General features: G+C 44.2%; 1 protein-coding gene across 1 annotated transcript; it reads left to right on the plus strand.

Annotated features, from left to right (window-relative positions):
* The first annotated feature begins 5,417 nt into the window (after positions 1-5,417).
* LOC131890572 (muscarinic acetylcholine receptor DM1-like) lies at positions 5,418-12,326 on the plus strand. The gene is made up of 3 exons (XM_059239942.1): positions 5,418-6,491; positions 10,516-10,693; positions 11,290-12,326. The coding sequence occupies exons 1-3, from the start codon at positions 5,812-5,814 to the stop codon at positions 12,136-12,138; spliced, it is 1,707 nt and encodes a 568-aa protein (XP_059095925.1). The 5' UTR covers positions 5,418-5,811; the 3' UTR covers positions 12,139-12,326.
* The last annotated feature ends 2,549 nt before the right edge of the window (positions 12,327-14,875 follow it).

Here is a 14,875-nt window from a genome sequence, read left to right on the forward strand (position 1 = left end):
AGAAAGAAGTGAAGGGGAATCGAGGCAGACTGCCGAGCAGGGAGATAGATGACGAAAAACCAAGAGAACAGACTTGAGCACAGGAGGCCCGGATAGGACAATAGGGCTCGTTGGGTGATTTGAACAGATAAAGCCATTGATTGGAGGGGCCAACTCTCAGCAATCACCAGACCGCCCACTGCCCAGGGGGCCAACCGCTCAAGCCGTAACTGCTGGCTGTTGTGTTGTATTGAAGGTTCGTCAAATCCAAAGAAAGTTGAGACATTGGACCGTGACGTGAATGCACCCTGTTTCTTGGGAGATTGTGTGCTGTTCTTTTCGAACTTTTCCTAAATCCAATTTGCTGCTCAATAGGCCCTAAATTAGAAACCGGATAAAGGCGAAAGTTGTTTTGAATGATTTTTCATTCCCCCAGTGTTCCAATGTTTCAACGCCCCAATGTTCCTCGACGAGTAAAAATGGAGGCTAAAGTACGAACGGGTATTCGAGGAAATGACTCAAACGGACCGTTGTGTTAGCTCTAAAGACTCGCTGGATCCCGCTCAAAATGCAGAAATGGCAGAAATAAAGGAGATCGAGTCCAACCAACGAGGGTTATTTCTCCTGTTTGGACTACTGCGCACATTTGGGGATTGCTCTCATGTTCCAGGTTGGTCGGTGGGTTGGTGAGTCCACCAGTTAGGCCAGGATGGGTGGGGAAAAGGACAGCAAGTTCGGAGGAGATCTCGGGCAAATCTCTTTTTATGGGCTCAGTTTTGCAAGGGCAGCGATCCATGAAAGACGAAATTTTGCAATAGCCATGGCTCCGGTATTTCATTACGGGTGAACAGATTATGAATGAAGAAATGACCAAATACATGGATTCTGACGGAGAGCGGAGTCTCTTCTAGACCAAAACTGTGGTTGCAACTTTGAGTTTGTCGTGTCGGAAAATAATCAGCTCAAGGAAAACGCAGACAGATTTTGTAATCAACCTTGCATTCTCAAATCCCCATTGGATGTTAAAGCGACGGTTTGGATCAGGCCGTTTTGTTAAAGTTTCGATCACAAGCCTAAATTTAATTCTTGGACCGTCCTTGAATTAACGGTCTTGTATGTAGAAGTATTGTTCCAAACCAAGCAGGCACGGAAAGCGCGACTAGTTCTATTTTCAAATTCTTGCCAACCAGAAATGGGAGAAAAATAAAAGAGTCGCGTGGATCCTAAGGTCGTTCACATTCAATTGTTGTCTCGGCAATCTCGAGCTTGGCCGAAATCCTCAAGGAACGAAACAAGCCTATTTCGAGCCTGTCAACTATATGTACTGTGAATGTATAATCCTGCGGAGGTCCATGCATTCACGGAACCACCCACCCACCCACCCACTCACTCACCTCAAGCAACGGTCCTTGAAGGCTTTTCTCTTGAATATCTACTCGAGCTTGATGGCCTATCCACGCTTGATTTATCTCCTGAGTGCACCTTCAATTGGACCAAGAGAGAAGGAAAGGCTGGCGGATCCATTCAATCCGCATATTAGAACGAACTATTACGAGGCCGCAAAATGACTTGACAGGACAAACACCCAAGCTGATCTAATATGCTAGCAGCTAGTGTTTATTAGACACAAGTAAAGCCTCCGAGAACGAAAAGCGGATGAGAGATGAAAGACGACGAGCCATCCCTTCTTGACAAGCTTTTGTTTCCGCTCCTTAGGCTAAGCAATTTGTGAAGGGCTGCTCAATGCCAAATATAAAGGCCGTTTTTTACACCAAAGCTGACGACTCAGGAGAAGAGAAAAGGCCATCCTCTTGTTTCGTCAGACAATTAAGTTTTTGTTCCGACTCATCAACTCTTAATCTAGCTTCGCAATGAGGGGCCACAAGAAGAAGGACCTTGTCCCCCACGGCCTTGCCTCTCCTTCGCTTCTCGGAGGAATAGCACTCCCTAGTCCCCACTTGTCTTCGATGTGAACACCACCCGAACTGAAGTCTATACAGCACATACAATAGGCAAGATGTATTGATGGGTGTGGAACCACAATGAGCGAGTAATGTGCCAATGCCTGCCACACGGAAAAAGTCTATCATCCCTCTTCCCAAGGGAGCAACTCAGCTCAGCAAGCCAGTTGGCAGTGTCGTATGCCGCGGACGGCGTCGTCTTCGTATCTCGTGTCTACTCCATTACTAAGTAGGGACAGTATTAGTTCTCAGGATTACACACGCCACTGGGCTTGAATGAAGTAAAAAACCAGCCTTGACTCTGAAGGCTCATCCAAGTTAAGAATTCCTGAGGGGGGAAGTACCTCGGGTATATCGTGGTATTAACAGCAGAACATTTCAAGCCTAGCCAACTAACCATATGAAAGAACAATAATGTCAACTGTCAACTCCCATCCTTAGGGAGGCAAGAGAGAGAGAGAGAGAGTGGGGACTTCCAAATTACAAAATATGGCCATACCAGCCGAGAGAGAGCAAGTCTTGCAAGTTTTTTTGACGCATTACAGCAGCCAGCCTCTCGTCTGATTTGTAGCTCTTAAGACAAAGTGGAACATGGTCGAATTCCGATATTGGAATCACACCACCATCACCACCACCACCACCACTTCTTCGACCGCCAACAAGAACGACAATAGCTCTATGAGCTTCATGATAGTGGCTGGAGGGGATCAAAGTGCTCTTGGTTATAGATTGAGGGGCTTCAAAGCACTCAGACCATTTCATGTTTCTTCAAGGGAAAAAAAGCATCGCCAAAAGGACTAAGTTTTCCTCTACAAAAGCCTCCTCGCTCTGAGGAAAAATTCCTGGAATGAGGAGAGTTACTCGTTTATTTCAAAGACAAAACCTTGAATGAGAACTCAATTGTTGGGGATCTGAGCAACGCGACCTCGAGTCCAGTTTACAGGTGGGCAGATGGACTGCTTTCAAAATACGAACAAACGACCCCATTGTGATCGGCGTTGGATAACTTTGTCATCTTTCGTATGACTTGGCAGGACACTTCTCGAAGTAAAAGGACCGTACTGGAAAAGAAGACCCCTGGTCATGTTCTCCAAGCCCGGGGCCAACGACAGTCTGATGCATCATCAGTTGGAGAAGGGATCCCAAAAGCAAATCGAGCGAGTTGAGTGCCAAACAATACTCTTGGAACAGGCTCGAGTACGTGTAAGATGAAGCAGTACCACCACCATAACAACAACGACAACAACAACTAAAGCAGCCACTACTACGAACCCATCACAAGAAGTCGCCTTCCAAAAGGCCAAGAAAGATACGAATCTTTGGGGCCCTTTGGCCTACGACTACAGATAACGAGCCTCTCAAGGCCCAGGGGAACGACCCATGGAACGAAGGACGAAAGAACGGAAGGAAAGAGGAGAAGAAGAAGGAGGAGGAAGAGGAGGAGGAAAAGGCGGCCCTAGGAGAGAGCCAATGTTCTTGGCTCAATATGTATGTAAACAACATGACCCTTGATCGTTTGCGTCAAGGACTCTTAAAGGATCAACAATTTTGTAATAAAAGATGCTTGGTATGAGGGAATTAATAGTAAAATGAGACCTTCGTAAAATCATTGGCCTCATAAGTATCAACCTGACAAGCAATAGATTTATTTTTGGGTGGCATTATGTCCCTCCAGCAACTGCTACTAACAGCACTACAGTATGTAGAGCGCCTTTATCTTCAGTAACTGATCTTGGAGAGCGGAATGCCAGTGTATATTTATGCATATGGATGTTTCTTCTGACTTATGAGACAAAAAAAAAGAAACTTCTTGCTTCCATCTTTCCTTTAGCCTGCAAGTACGTTTCAATTTAGCCGAGATGTTTAGGGCCTGTTATTTGGTTAGCACCCCCAATCGCAATATTTTTATTAGCCTCAACATTCAACGTTTCGCCAAATGGTGCCTCATAGAAAGAAGCATGTACGTGCTTGCCAGAAAGTAGACCCAAAGCGAAACTCGTGGACTCGAATGTCAAAAAATTCAACTGATTGAGCGTGCTCATTTAAATTCAAGACCTTGATCCATTCTCCCATATGGAGATAACTTGAAGGGTCCAAATTCAAACTTGCGTGGAATTCTAATGAACATGATGTCTTTGCAAAACTACTCGAGCGGAAACACTTTCATCCAATCATATGGCAATATCAAACGTGTGTGTGTATGTTAGTGTCTTGGTCCCTTTCCATTTCCATCCTTCAACCGTCCCAGCGTCCCAAATGGCTGCAGGAAGTTCCATGCTTGTCGATATGTATGCCGAGATCATCATTCATGTTTGAAGTCTCAAGCACGATTTAGGGCATGGACACAGATTTTGATAGGAACAAGGCTTAAAGGCTGATGATGAGACCCAGGGGCCAAATGGGCCGACACCCGTTTACAGCGCACGAATTGGGATGAACGTGTAAACAGATTACAAAACGCCGAAGCGATCACAAATGTTTCAGCTCGCTATTCCAATGATATGATATCGTTCCATATCGTTAGAGCTGACGATGCATACGTATGCACACCATCTGATTTGCAGGAGCTCTCCCACGGCGTTGAGGACGACAAAGCCCAAGGTCACACACAGATGCAAGTTGAAGGATGTACGTACAATATGCACAGAAACAGTCACATGCTGCACAAGATTGGATAGAAGTTGATTAATATGAGATTGTAAGTTTCGTGGAACTACTTGATCCAAGAGACTGACTCATGTTTTGATCGTGGACCAAGATGGGAGGATTGGAAAATCCTTTCCTTTTAAAGAACTTCCAAGATGCATGGGTAAAGTTTTGGGTTGCTCCGCCCAGAGTCATGTGTGTAACAAGATGAATGTGCTCATGGCAGTGCTGGGTGGCTGGGTGGTTGAGGGAACATGGTTGGTTGTACCCTCAGACTCAACCAATGTCAAGGAAAGATTGTAGTTTTTGAGGCGGTGGATCATTGCCAACGTGTTTCTGTGTGTCCTCAAAGAGGGTAGAAGAGAGTCTCAAAAGAAGGATTCAGTTCCACATTTAAAGGAGATCAAAGTGTCCCACTTTCTCACTTGGAACGAACCGAGGGTCATTCTTTATGCGACAAAAACAACATTGGGTGAATCGAGCAATGGCCATGAAGTGTAAATCCTGCTCAAAGAGAGTGGAAGGGAGTTATGGAAATGAACAATGACACACACTGCAAACCTTACTCAAAACATGACAGGGAAGACATCATACGAGCATATTTCCGATCTGTTGATTGACCATTGGTTGCAAACAACAATCAAAGGTTTTTTGGACGCAATCAAAACACTTGCCACATGCAAGGACTACGCACACAGCCTTGGACAGAGAGCTTGCCAATCTTTTAAGTATCCCCAAGATTAGCGATGTCTCCGACAACGCCAGTAAAGGCCGACCAACCATCAATGAGACCGATCTTGGCAAGCCAACAATAAAACAACATCCACTAACATCGTCCATGGTATCAGATGTCCTGGGGTCCACTGAAATTGAGCTGAACATTCGAACGACGTTCCTCTTCACTAATGGACGAGTTGTTTGGAAGGGCATACTGACTGACACCCATGAGCCGACATTTGTGGGCTCCATCCCATCAGTTTATGATACAACTTCTGTGCAGTCCTATTGATCCCTCATTCACTCACTCACCCACACTCACATACACATACTGGACTCAATCGAAGATACAAAAAGCTCCAACTTGAAGTTGATGTCGAGCTCGGTGTTGGAAGGAGTCAAAACTGTTTAGTCATTCGTTCCACTTGCTCACACGAAACGATCGGAAAGTGGAAGACAAATAAATGCTCATCGAAACGACAAGACAGACAGACGTTCTCCACTCAAGATGGCAAGTTCAAATGCCTCGGCCTTGTACAATTCCAATCAAGTGGTTCTGATCGGCGCCTCGGCCACCCTGCTCAGCGTGGCCACGATTCTCGGCAACTTGTTGGTCCTGGTCAGCTTCAAGATGGACAAACGATTGCAAACCATCTCCAACTACTTCCTCTGCTCATTGGCTGTGGCAGATATCATCATTGGGTCGATCTCCATGCCCCTGTTCACCGTGAATGTGATCCAGAATGAATGGCCCTTCGGAGCTGTTCCGTGCGACATCTGGTTGTCGGTGGATTACCTCGCTTCCAATGCTTCGGTTCTCAATTTGCTGGTGATTAGCTTTGATCGGTACTTCTCGGTGACACGGCCTTTAACCTACCGAGCCAGTCGAACCACGAGACGAGCGGCTCTTATGATTATCTGGGCCTGGGGCCTCTCGGCCATTCTCTGGCCTCCGTGGATCGTGGCTTGGCCTTACATTGAGGGCGAACGGACGGTGCCTCAGAACGATTGCTACGTGCAATTCATCTACTCCAACAAGTTCATGTCCATTCTGACCATGATGGTGGCATTCTTCATTCCTGTCTGCGTTATGATTGGATTGTACCTTCGCATTTGGTGGATCACCGTCAAGCGACAAAAGAACTTGTTCCTGCTTCAAGGAGGAAGACTTCGTCAATCCATTCGATTGTAAGTTCGTTCAGACTCTATGCAAGCTAACATTTCTCGAACATTGAGTGATTGGTGAATTGAAAGGGGAGGAAAACGACGAACCGAGAAATTGTGGCTCCCAAAAAGTTCGGAGGGCTGTGCAATTTCTTCTACTTTCCAGCCTGAACATCGTACCAAAGATGTCTTTGCTTTGTCAATATTGACATGTCTGCATGCTGCGAGTAACCTTACTCAAACAGTTGACTTTAAATTTTGATGACATTTCCACGAGGTTGAAGATGGTACTGTAGGTAGGTAGCTAGTGGGTAGCTAGTTGGTACATGGAGTAAGAATGACTTTACTCCGCACTATTACCATAAATCAAGCGTCAACGAGAACGAATCTCACGTTCGTACGGATACTGTAGATGACATTGTTCCCGGGGAATGGATCAGACTTCCTTCATTGGGTGTGCTCTGTCAGTGTCAAGACAGGAGGGAGCCTTAGAGATTAGGGCTACTGAGATTAATTAGTGTCACCTTTGCCTCATTTTTCATGCAGCAATCACACCCACCCAGATAGGAGGACATCCAAGTTGAATTGAATTAGCCACCCGAGAGCTTAGCTAACTTGCTAGCTTTCAATCCAGATGAAATGGAATCTTGAATGCTGCCATACTCAGCTTAAGTTGGCACCATTTTTCAAAGCCTACCACCCCAAATGCCCGGGAGTGACGGTCGTTTTGACATCCAAGTCCATCCAGTGAGCTGCTTCCAACTTCTTCCCATGGTTCATGGGGGTAGAAGGAAAAAAAGGCGACACCTTACAAATGGAGGCACATCTCAAGTTAAAGCCTTTAGCCTAGACACGCACGCACCTACTACATACATACATACTTACAATACCGAGCGAGCATTGAAGATCAGTAAATCCCCGATGTGGTTTCACCTGTTGTTGGGTGACAACCTGACATCCGAGTCATCCATTCGAATTCTCCGTGCCATGCTCAGCTAGCCCCGGTTGGGGCGTTGCATTCGAATGATTGGATGAAGGTGGTCCCTCATGTGCGTATGTGCTACGTACGTCCGAGTCAAAGCACTGTATGAGTGAGTGTGTTTGCGAAGACATGTGTACACAAGCATAATCCATGACATACACATATGCACGACGACCCACTTGAAGCCATGATGAAGTGGTCCCGTTTCCATCGATGCATCATTCATTTCCCAATTGGTGGTAGGAAACACGTAATTGAGCCCACGTAGATACGCTTTGGTTCGGCGGGTCTCATCTCTCTCTTCCCAGACATTTTAGACGGAAGCACAAGTGACTCATGTTCGCTTTCCGAAAGCACGATGATGGTTGGTCGTTGGTACGCTTTCCATTAGGCCACCTACTCCGTCTTGTCGTGATCTCCTTCTTCGTCTCCAATGAGTCTGGTTGGAGACTTGTCACAAGACGGTAACGTAACCACGTGCTTCGATGCGTATCCACACACTAACACACACACACACTCACACGCATGAAAACAGCGTAATTGCCCTTCAGGGCTAATCGTGTCCCCGGGGGATTATCCCTTCTGAGATCTATTTTACTATAGCGCAGAAGTAAGTTTAAGACTGGAAGCCAACGCAATGAGCGATCAGGTTCCTAGTTCTAACATGACAAAATGTCCCACTGAATGTCCTGATGATGTCCCACTTTTATCATGTTTGGGCGGATTCCCGTGTTTCTACGGGGAACAAAAAGAGGCTGTTGTTCCATGTGTATCGCTTTACTTTTGGGAGTGTCTCTGATTGGAGTACGAGCAATTTGACACTCTCGAAACAAGGGAGTGGACTAGGACTAGGTGGACTTATTTCGGAATGAAAAATAAAAACAAAACCAATGACCTACAATAGCAGCAAGATCAAAAGGGGTTCGAATCTTATTCTCGATCTGGTTCCGTTCAGCACAAGTTCGGATTTGGCTAAGGTCTCACTTTGGTGTTTCTGTCATAGAAAGGACCTATGCTTAGGGAACTCAGGAGGCATGTTAAAAGTTTTGCAGTAAGCAATACATACAATTCGAATTTTTGGCCTGCTCTTGATTATTTACAAAAGCTTTTGACAACATAACTTTGAAACGACCCACTTAAATTATATAAAAAACGACTTACCATTAATTGAAGGGATCTACGTTTCTTGTTTTATTACTCTAATTCGAAAAATGGCTCAGTGTGGCTATGACCAAGAAGAGGCCGATTTGGCGGGAAGCTCGTCCCCAGTCCATATTTCTAGAAGTCCTTGCTTGCAGTGAATGGTACAGATTAGGCTGTATTAGGCTTTTTTTTTGATTAAAAATTGGACCAAATTTGAATTTGCTATTCTTACTTTAATAATTCCTTAAGTGCGAATTCCGTAAGGCACAGATATGTTGCCTTGAAACTAATATGGGAACTAATATGGGATCCTGATCATAAGAATTTTCACATTTTTGCCCTTTGTTTTTGCCTTGGAAATTATGTGGGTAACCAACGTGCATCCAGGTTCTACTCCATGGCTTTTATGAATTAAAAAAAAATCCGATTTAATGCGTCGTCTGTCTTCCAGTAGATCAAAACCACTTTCGCACTCTTATAGTTTCATTTCCGAACCACTTCAATGGATGGTATTCTTTTGCTGAGGATGGAAAACGAAGTAAGACAGAAGTTAACTGAGTCATCAATAATTGAATTGACAAGTTTCCAAAGCAGAGGTTTAATCCACGGTGTCTTCTCGTAGTTCTTGTATGCATAGATGTTATGCAAAAGCCATGCAGTACAAGCTGTTGCGTCAAATCGATTTCCCTCGCTGAAGATATTTTTCTCAGGTTTATTTTCATCGGGAAATTAGTCTGCGTTAAGCCATAGTATAGGTAAAGTACTCCATGGTGTGTAGCGGTCAATTCGCATTATTTTGTTCTGACGTGATGGTAATGAAGATGGGGATAAAGAAAACGATATTCGTCAAGTTCATTCATTCACCCTCGCTCTGAAAATGAGTTTACTTATTCATTATTAATTATCATTCTTCAATCTATCTGCGATTTATGCTATTAATGGTAGAAAAAAAAACCTTGATATATCTGTAGGCCTGTGACTAACATGATTATGCTCCAACGTATTGTGATTGGTGATAGATTGGAAGCTAGACACGACAAACACCACAAAGAAAAGAAATATGTAGGTAGATCTTGATTGTCTTACAACGCAAAATTAATCTCTTAGACCCTCACCACCGCATTAAGAATTAACAATTTTGTCTGTGGTGTATTGAACTTTAGGCTGAAAGGCATTCGATTTCTGTTGAAGGCTCTGGTGGTCAATCCCTTATTAATATGTAAGTCTTTATTGCGAGATTATTTTTCTCATTGGATCACAATAGTTTTTACAATCTGTTCAATTTTACATATATACTGTCCTATTTAAGGTTCAGGGCTTATTGCAGTGCATAACCAGATGGTTGGGGTCAAGCTTGTGCTTATTTGGTACCAAGTCTAGCAGCTTGAGGCGCACACCATTTGTTTGGTAGGTAAGGAATATATTCATATCCTCATCCTTTTTCCCAAGAGGAGTGGAACGCAACAGATAGCCGGTTTATGGCTCGTCAGTTCCTCGTTGTGTTCCCATCAATATACTGTAGTCAGTCAGTCAGTCAGTCAGTCAGTCAGTCAGTCAGTGGACCACTCTCGAGTTCCGAAACGAGAAGGCCTTCGAAAATGACAAGGAGGCGGACGCACCAAAGCATATTCATGTCAGAATGCCGAGAGAGAATGCATTCCAGCTGCGGAGAGAGGCGTTCCGAATAATACACTTACCTTGAGAGCGAGCACCAATTGCAACGTCGTATAATAGATGATTGATTTGTCAAAGCAAAAGGCGTCCATCATCATCATTATTGCTTTTATTATCCACATATCCATATGCCTGTTTAGCTGCTAGAATAAGATAGGCCCAATTTCTAGATACTCATCGACTAATAAGTCAGTGGCAAGCTGAGGGGGTATTCCCCAACAGTCTTCATTAGTACTGTTTTTCTTGCAGTTCTCGACAAAAGCCAGCTGTCTGGAGCGCTAGATTGCGGCATTCGCGTTTTTGCTCCAGTTCCACGTGCTGTTTCGGTCATAGATCATCCTTGGAAGGAAATTTGTTCCCAAACCACCGAGGCCAAGTACAAGAACCGATCTTCAATATTGCGACTCTGGAGAACCGAAGTAAAGAGGTATGTACCATTGCGAAATAGGAGCCGAAGGAGGAGTAGGAAGGCATGGATGTGAAAGCTACCCGGAAAACGGTCTGCATTTGCCTTGAAGGTCTGAGGGAACCAATTGGAACGATTTATTAGCGGCAAAATGGCTTGGCTTTCAAAGTCGGAGTCTCGGGGAGAGGAGGGGGGGGAGGATGAAAAGGGGAAGAGAATTGCCCACTATCTACTATTAGCAAATTATAATTGCCCACTCTCTCACTAATTCTCAAAGGACGCCGTCTTTAGGTATCGTAATCGGGTTAAACCATACTTTTGGCGTTGGTTGGAACACATTTCTGAGAAACGGCTCGACGCTCAACACTTTCATTTCTAAATTAGCTCGGATTGCTAGAGCTCTGGCTTGCTTTTCCTTTAGGCTCATCAAAACATGCTGGCATAGGGAAAACCTCTTGAGTTTGGAGGAAGCTTTGGAAAATACAGCGGAAGTCTCGTGAGCTTTTCAGAAAGGACATGGATCTGTGTTCCAATAGCCTCAAGAGCTCGAGTCTTTGGGCCACTTGTGGGCCTCTCAATTGATTTGAAGTTATCTCTCAACATGCTATTGATTGTAGGAAAGTTCCGACATGTTGTCCTCATTTCGCTGCTCTAATCCAAAGGTCGAAAATGTGGCGACTAAGGTAACAATCCAGGAGAACAAAGTTTTTCCGCCCGTTCACCGCCTGAGTGGCGCGGAAGTCGACAAAACCCACCCATCCATGGGTCTAAGTAAGGATGAAAGAGAAAATGAGGAAACAAGGCCATCGAAAACACCCAACGACCCATTGAGGGCATCTCTCCCCTGTGACCTTGAGCAACGACCTTCGAGCAATTATGTCGATAGCGATATGACCGAAGAGGACGACCACGGGTCAACTTTCACCATACTGATACGATTCCCCGCTTGGGGATACCCTCAATCAAAGTGTCCCACCATTCAAATGATTGGATCCCCCGCCGAGATCAAGCCTGGGACCGACTTCGATTCCATTTGGACCAAACTTGGAACGAGCTCGGAGAGATTGAACGCTTCCCGGCTGGATTTATCGATGGGAAACTCTTGTGATTCCAATTCACGATCTCCTTCCCGACCCTCGTCTGAGCAACATCGTGCTCGGCCATCGCCCCTGGGTGTGGTGCACCCGAGCAACAAACGACAAGATAAGAAGGCAGCCAAGACCTTGAGTGCCATTCTTTTGGCCTTCATCGTGACCTGGACGCCTTACAGTGTGTTTGTGATAGCCAATGCTCTCTTGGGCAAAGCGATGGCGGATCATTTCATTCCCAAAATCCTTTGGCAGTTCGCATACGCTTTGTGCTACATCAACTCGACGGTCAATCCTATTTTGTATGCCCTGTGCAACCCGAATTTTCGCCAGACCTACATTCGGATTCTGTCCGGCCGATGGTGCGCAGACAGCTAGCTAGTCACGCACTCACTCACATGGTAAGTTGGTAAGCTATCCTGGCTGGCTATGGAGTGGGGAGTGGGTCCGATGGGAACGACTTTGGCTCAACTCATATGGTATACAGAGAGCGTAAAAAACAGAATGCCAACCGACCCCTCGAGCTGATGTTCTTTTTGTTATGTAATACAATGAACATTCTCGCACCTCCTTTCGCTCGTACGTGATCCCATACTAAACTTTGAAATGGACCAGATCTTGCTGAAGCACGATTTAAAATGTGCCTTCTTTGCCGGGAACTTTGATCTACTTCTTGCTCTATGTTTTTGCTGGGCCTGGTGATGGGGAACGTATTGTAAATAGGTAAGTTTGAGTTAGAAACCAAGACGTAAAGTTTGGAGTTTCAGAGATTTCTCATCTCAGCGCGATGGTTTCTTACGTCCTTTCATCTAATGCACCATGCATTGATTGGTCTTATGACCCATGGAAAAAAGTTGTGGCTTATCCACTGCTACTTTAGGAAGCTGAGTGCAAATGGTGGCTAATTCAAAATTTGAACTTTTTCTTCTTCATGATTACTTTTCAATTTTCTAAAATCAACAGGAGAAGATGAGGTGAAGTGGCTAGCAAATATTCATACCATTGGAGAGGTGAGAAAAGCCCACGATTTGTCGCTCTTACCCAGACCTTTCTCAGGTGATGTAATCTAAGTTGTATACCACTTAGAAAAGGCAATCTCGATTAAAGGTCTCAAAGTGGCATGTCCTAATTGCTAACAGGTCTCTAAAGGTCCAAATTGTGCTTCCAGAGAGCAAAGGAAAATGTCCTTATGGATGGAGTGATCATCAAATGTGTTTCGAATCAAAATACACCTGAAAAGCATTCACAAATCCTATCCCATTATGATACCTGGTTGTAGATCATACATTTTGACATGATTTTTTTTATATGGTGATTCCTTGATGCTTCTCGGTGGAAATTGTTCCCTACTAATTAGTTCATTTCTTTGCCTCGGAAATGGCCAGGGATGTCAACAGAATAGACTAAAGGTCGATTGATATCAAATCACAAGATGCAAGCCGACCTAAGATTGTGCCATGTTGACCCAGTGACGGAGTGTTCAAGAGTATATGTTTGCAATAAATGAATATACATTAAATTTAGATACTGGACTGAGACAGGTTGTTAGAATCCAATTTCCACGTGCTCAAGAACCGCCCAAATGTGTTCTTGCTAGAACCGGCGACGAATGAATGAATGGCCTTTAAAACTTCCTTCCTCGTCCTCCTCCTCCTTTCCCCCTCAGCAATTACTGAAGACCAACTTTTGTCACCCTCGGAACGACGGGAAGGAACGAGTGCCAGCAATATTTAGACGGGCAGCATTTTGAGGCACTTACAAAAGCATTCCATTTGGCCAAGTTTTTAGGAAAACGAGATGAAATGAAACTTTTAGTCTCGCATTGCAAATGGAATTGGAAAGATCCATACTTCGAGTGTCCTAAGTAAAAGACAAAAGCCGCGGTAAACGAAAGGTATCGGTAAAGTTTTGTCCTCTTTCATGGTGAGCTCATTCCTAATTTCGAGTTTGAGGTCAATTCTGCTTTTTGTGACAGATTTCAGATCCTCAAAAATCCTGGTTAGTCTGAACATTAACCACTGGAACATGGCTCGAGAATTGACCTTTTGGAATCGAGTCAGCGCATAGAGTTCTTCTTTGTTTATTGAGGCCCTCCTACTACTTTCTATTTCAATTTTCAGCTCCATGGAATGACTGAGTCAAAAGTTATGCCCGCTCAAAGCTCACTAGATAACTGTACACAAAATGAACGAGGTAATTGATTACAAGAAGAGGGCTTTGGCTTGTTCATTCCTGTCGGTGTCTCGTTATCTTCTCCGCTTTGTGAGGGTATAACTTTTGATCCAGTTGTTCGATCAAGCTGAAAATTAAAATGCTTAATTGTAGCAGCTTACGGTCTGTTTCACTTGAAAGAAAATGGAATGCGTGGTAAAGCCTACTCGACACAAGTTCCAGCTTTTGTAATATTAAGCGACGTAATTTCACCTTTTAGCATTACATGCAGTACTAGAGGAGCCAGGCATGAATGAATGAATGCTATCATTTTCCAACATGTTTTCGCTGTTATGACTGGGACTGATTCCGAAAGCCTCTCTCTAAAGCAAAACAATGCATTTCTAAAATGCGACCTAGTTGGATATCTAGGGCATGCAAGTTCCCAAGTGACTTAAAAGCTATTTGGCATTGTTATCAGGGACATGAAATTAGCAGGCTAGATTTTTGTTGATAAATGTCTCATTAATTTATTTCTGGAAATTGTTGCTTTTGAGAGGGATATCAAATGTTAAAGACCAAGTGTAATCTCCCATTAGAGTCCCTAGCTTCAAACTCTGACTTGTTAAAGATTTACGCAACAAGTGGTAAAATAACGTGTTGGTGCGAGTCCGGATTCGAGTCTGCACTCGAGTCATTTACTCGATTTTCGAAAACTTGCCGGAATTGAGTTGGAAAAAACTGGACTCCAGCGTCGTCGAAGACATATTCACTTTTTCCATTAATTTCGTCAGGAAACGGGGATTTTTTGGGCAAACTTGGCAAGAGTTATCAAGAAGGTTTAGCGAATGTACGATAGTCTTAGATACGACCCAAAATCACGCAGCTTCACTGAGAGGTTTGGGTTGGATTTTAATACTGATTGCGTGATGATATGGTAGCAGTTTCATCGTTAGATTTGAGG

Source organism: Tigriopus californicus, chromosome 11, assembly GCF_007210705.1.
Source record: "Tigriopus californicus strain San Diego chromosome 11, Tcal_SD_v2.1, whole genome shotgun sequence".
In the NCBI taxonomy this organism is placed as follows: Eukaryota; Metazoa; Arthropoda; class Copepoda; order Harpacticoida; family Harpacticidae; genus Tigriopus; species Tigriopus californicus.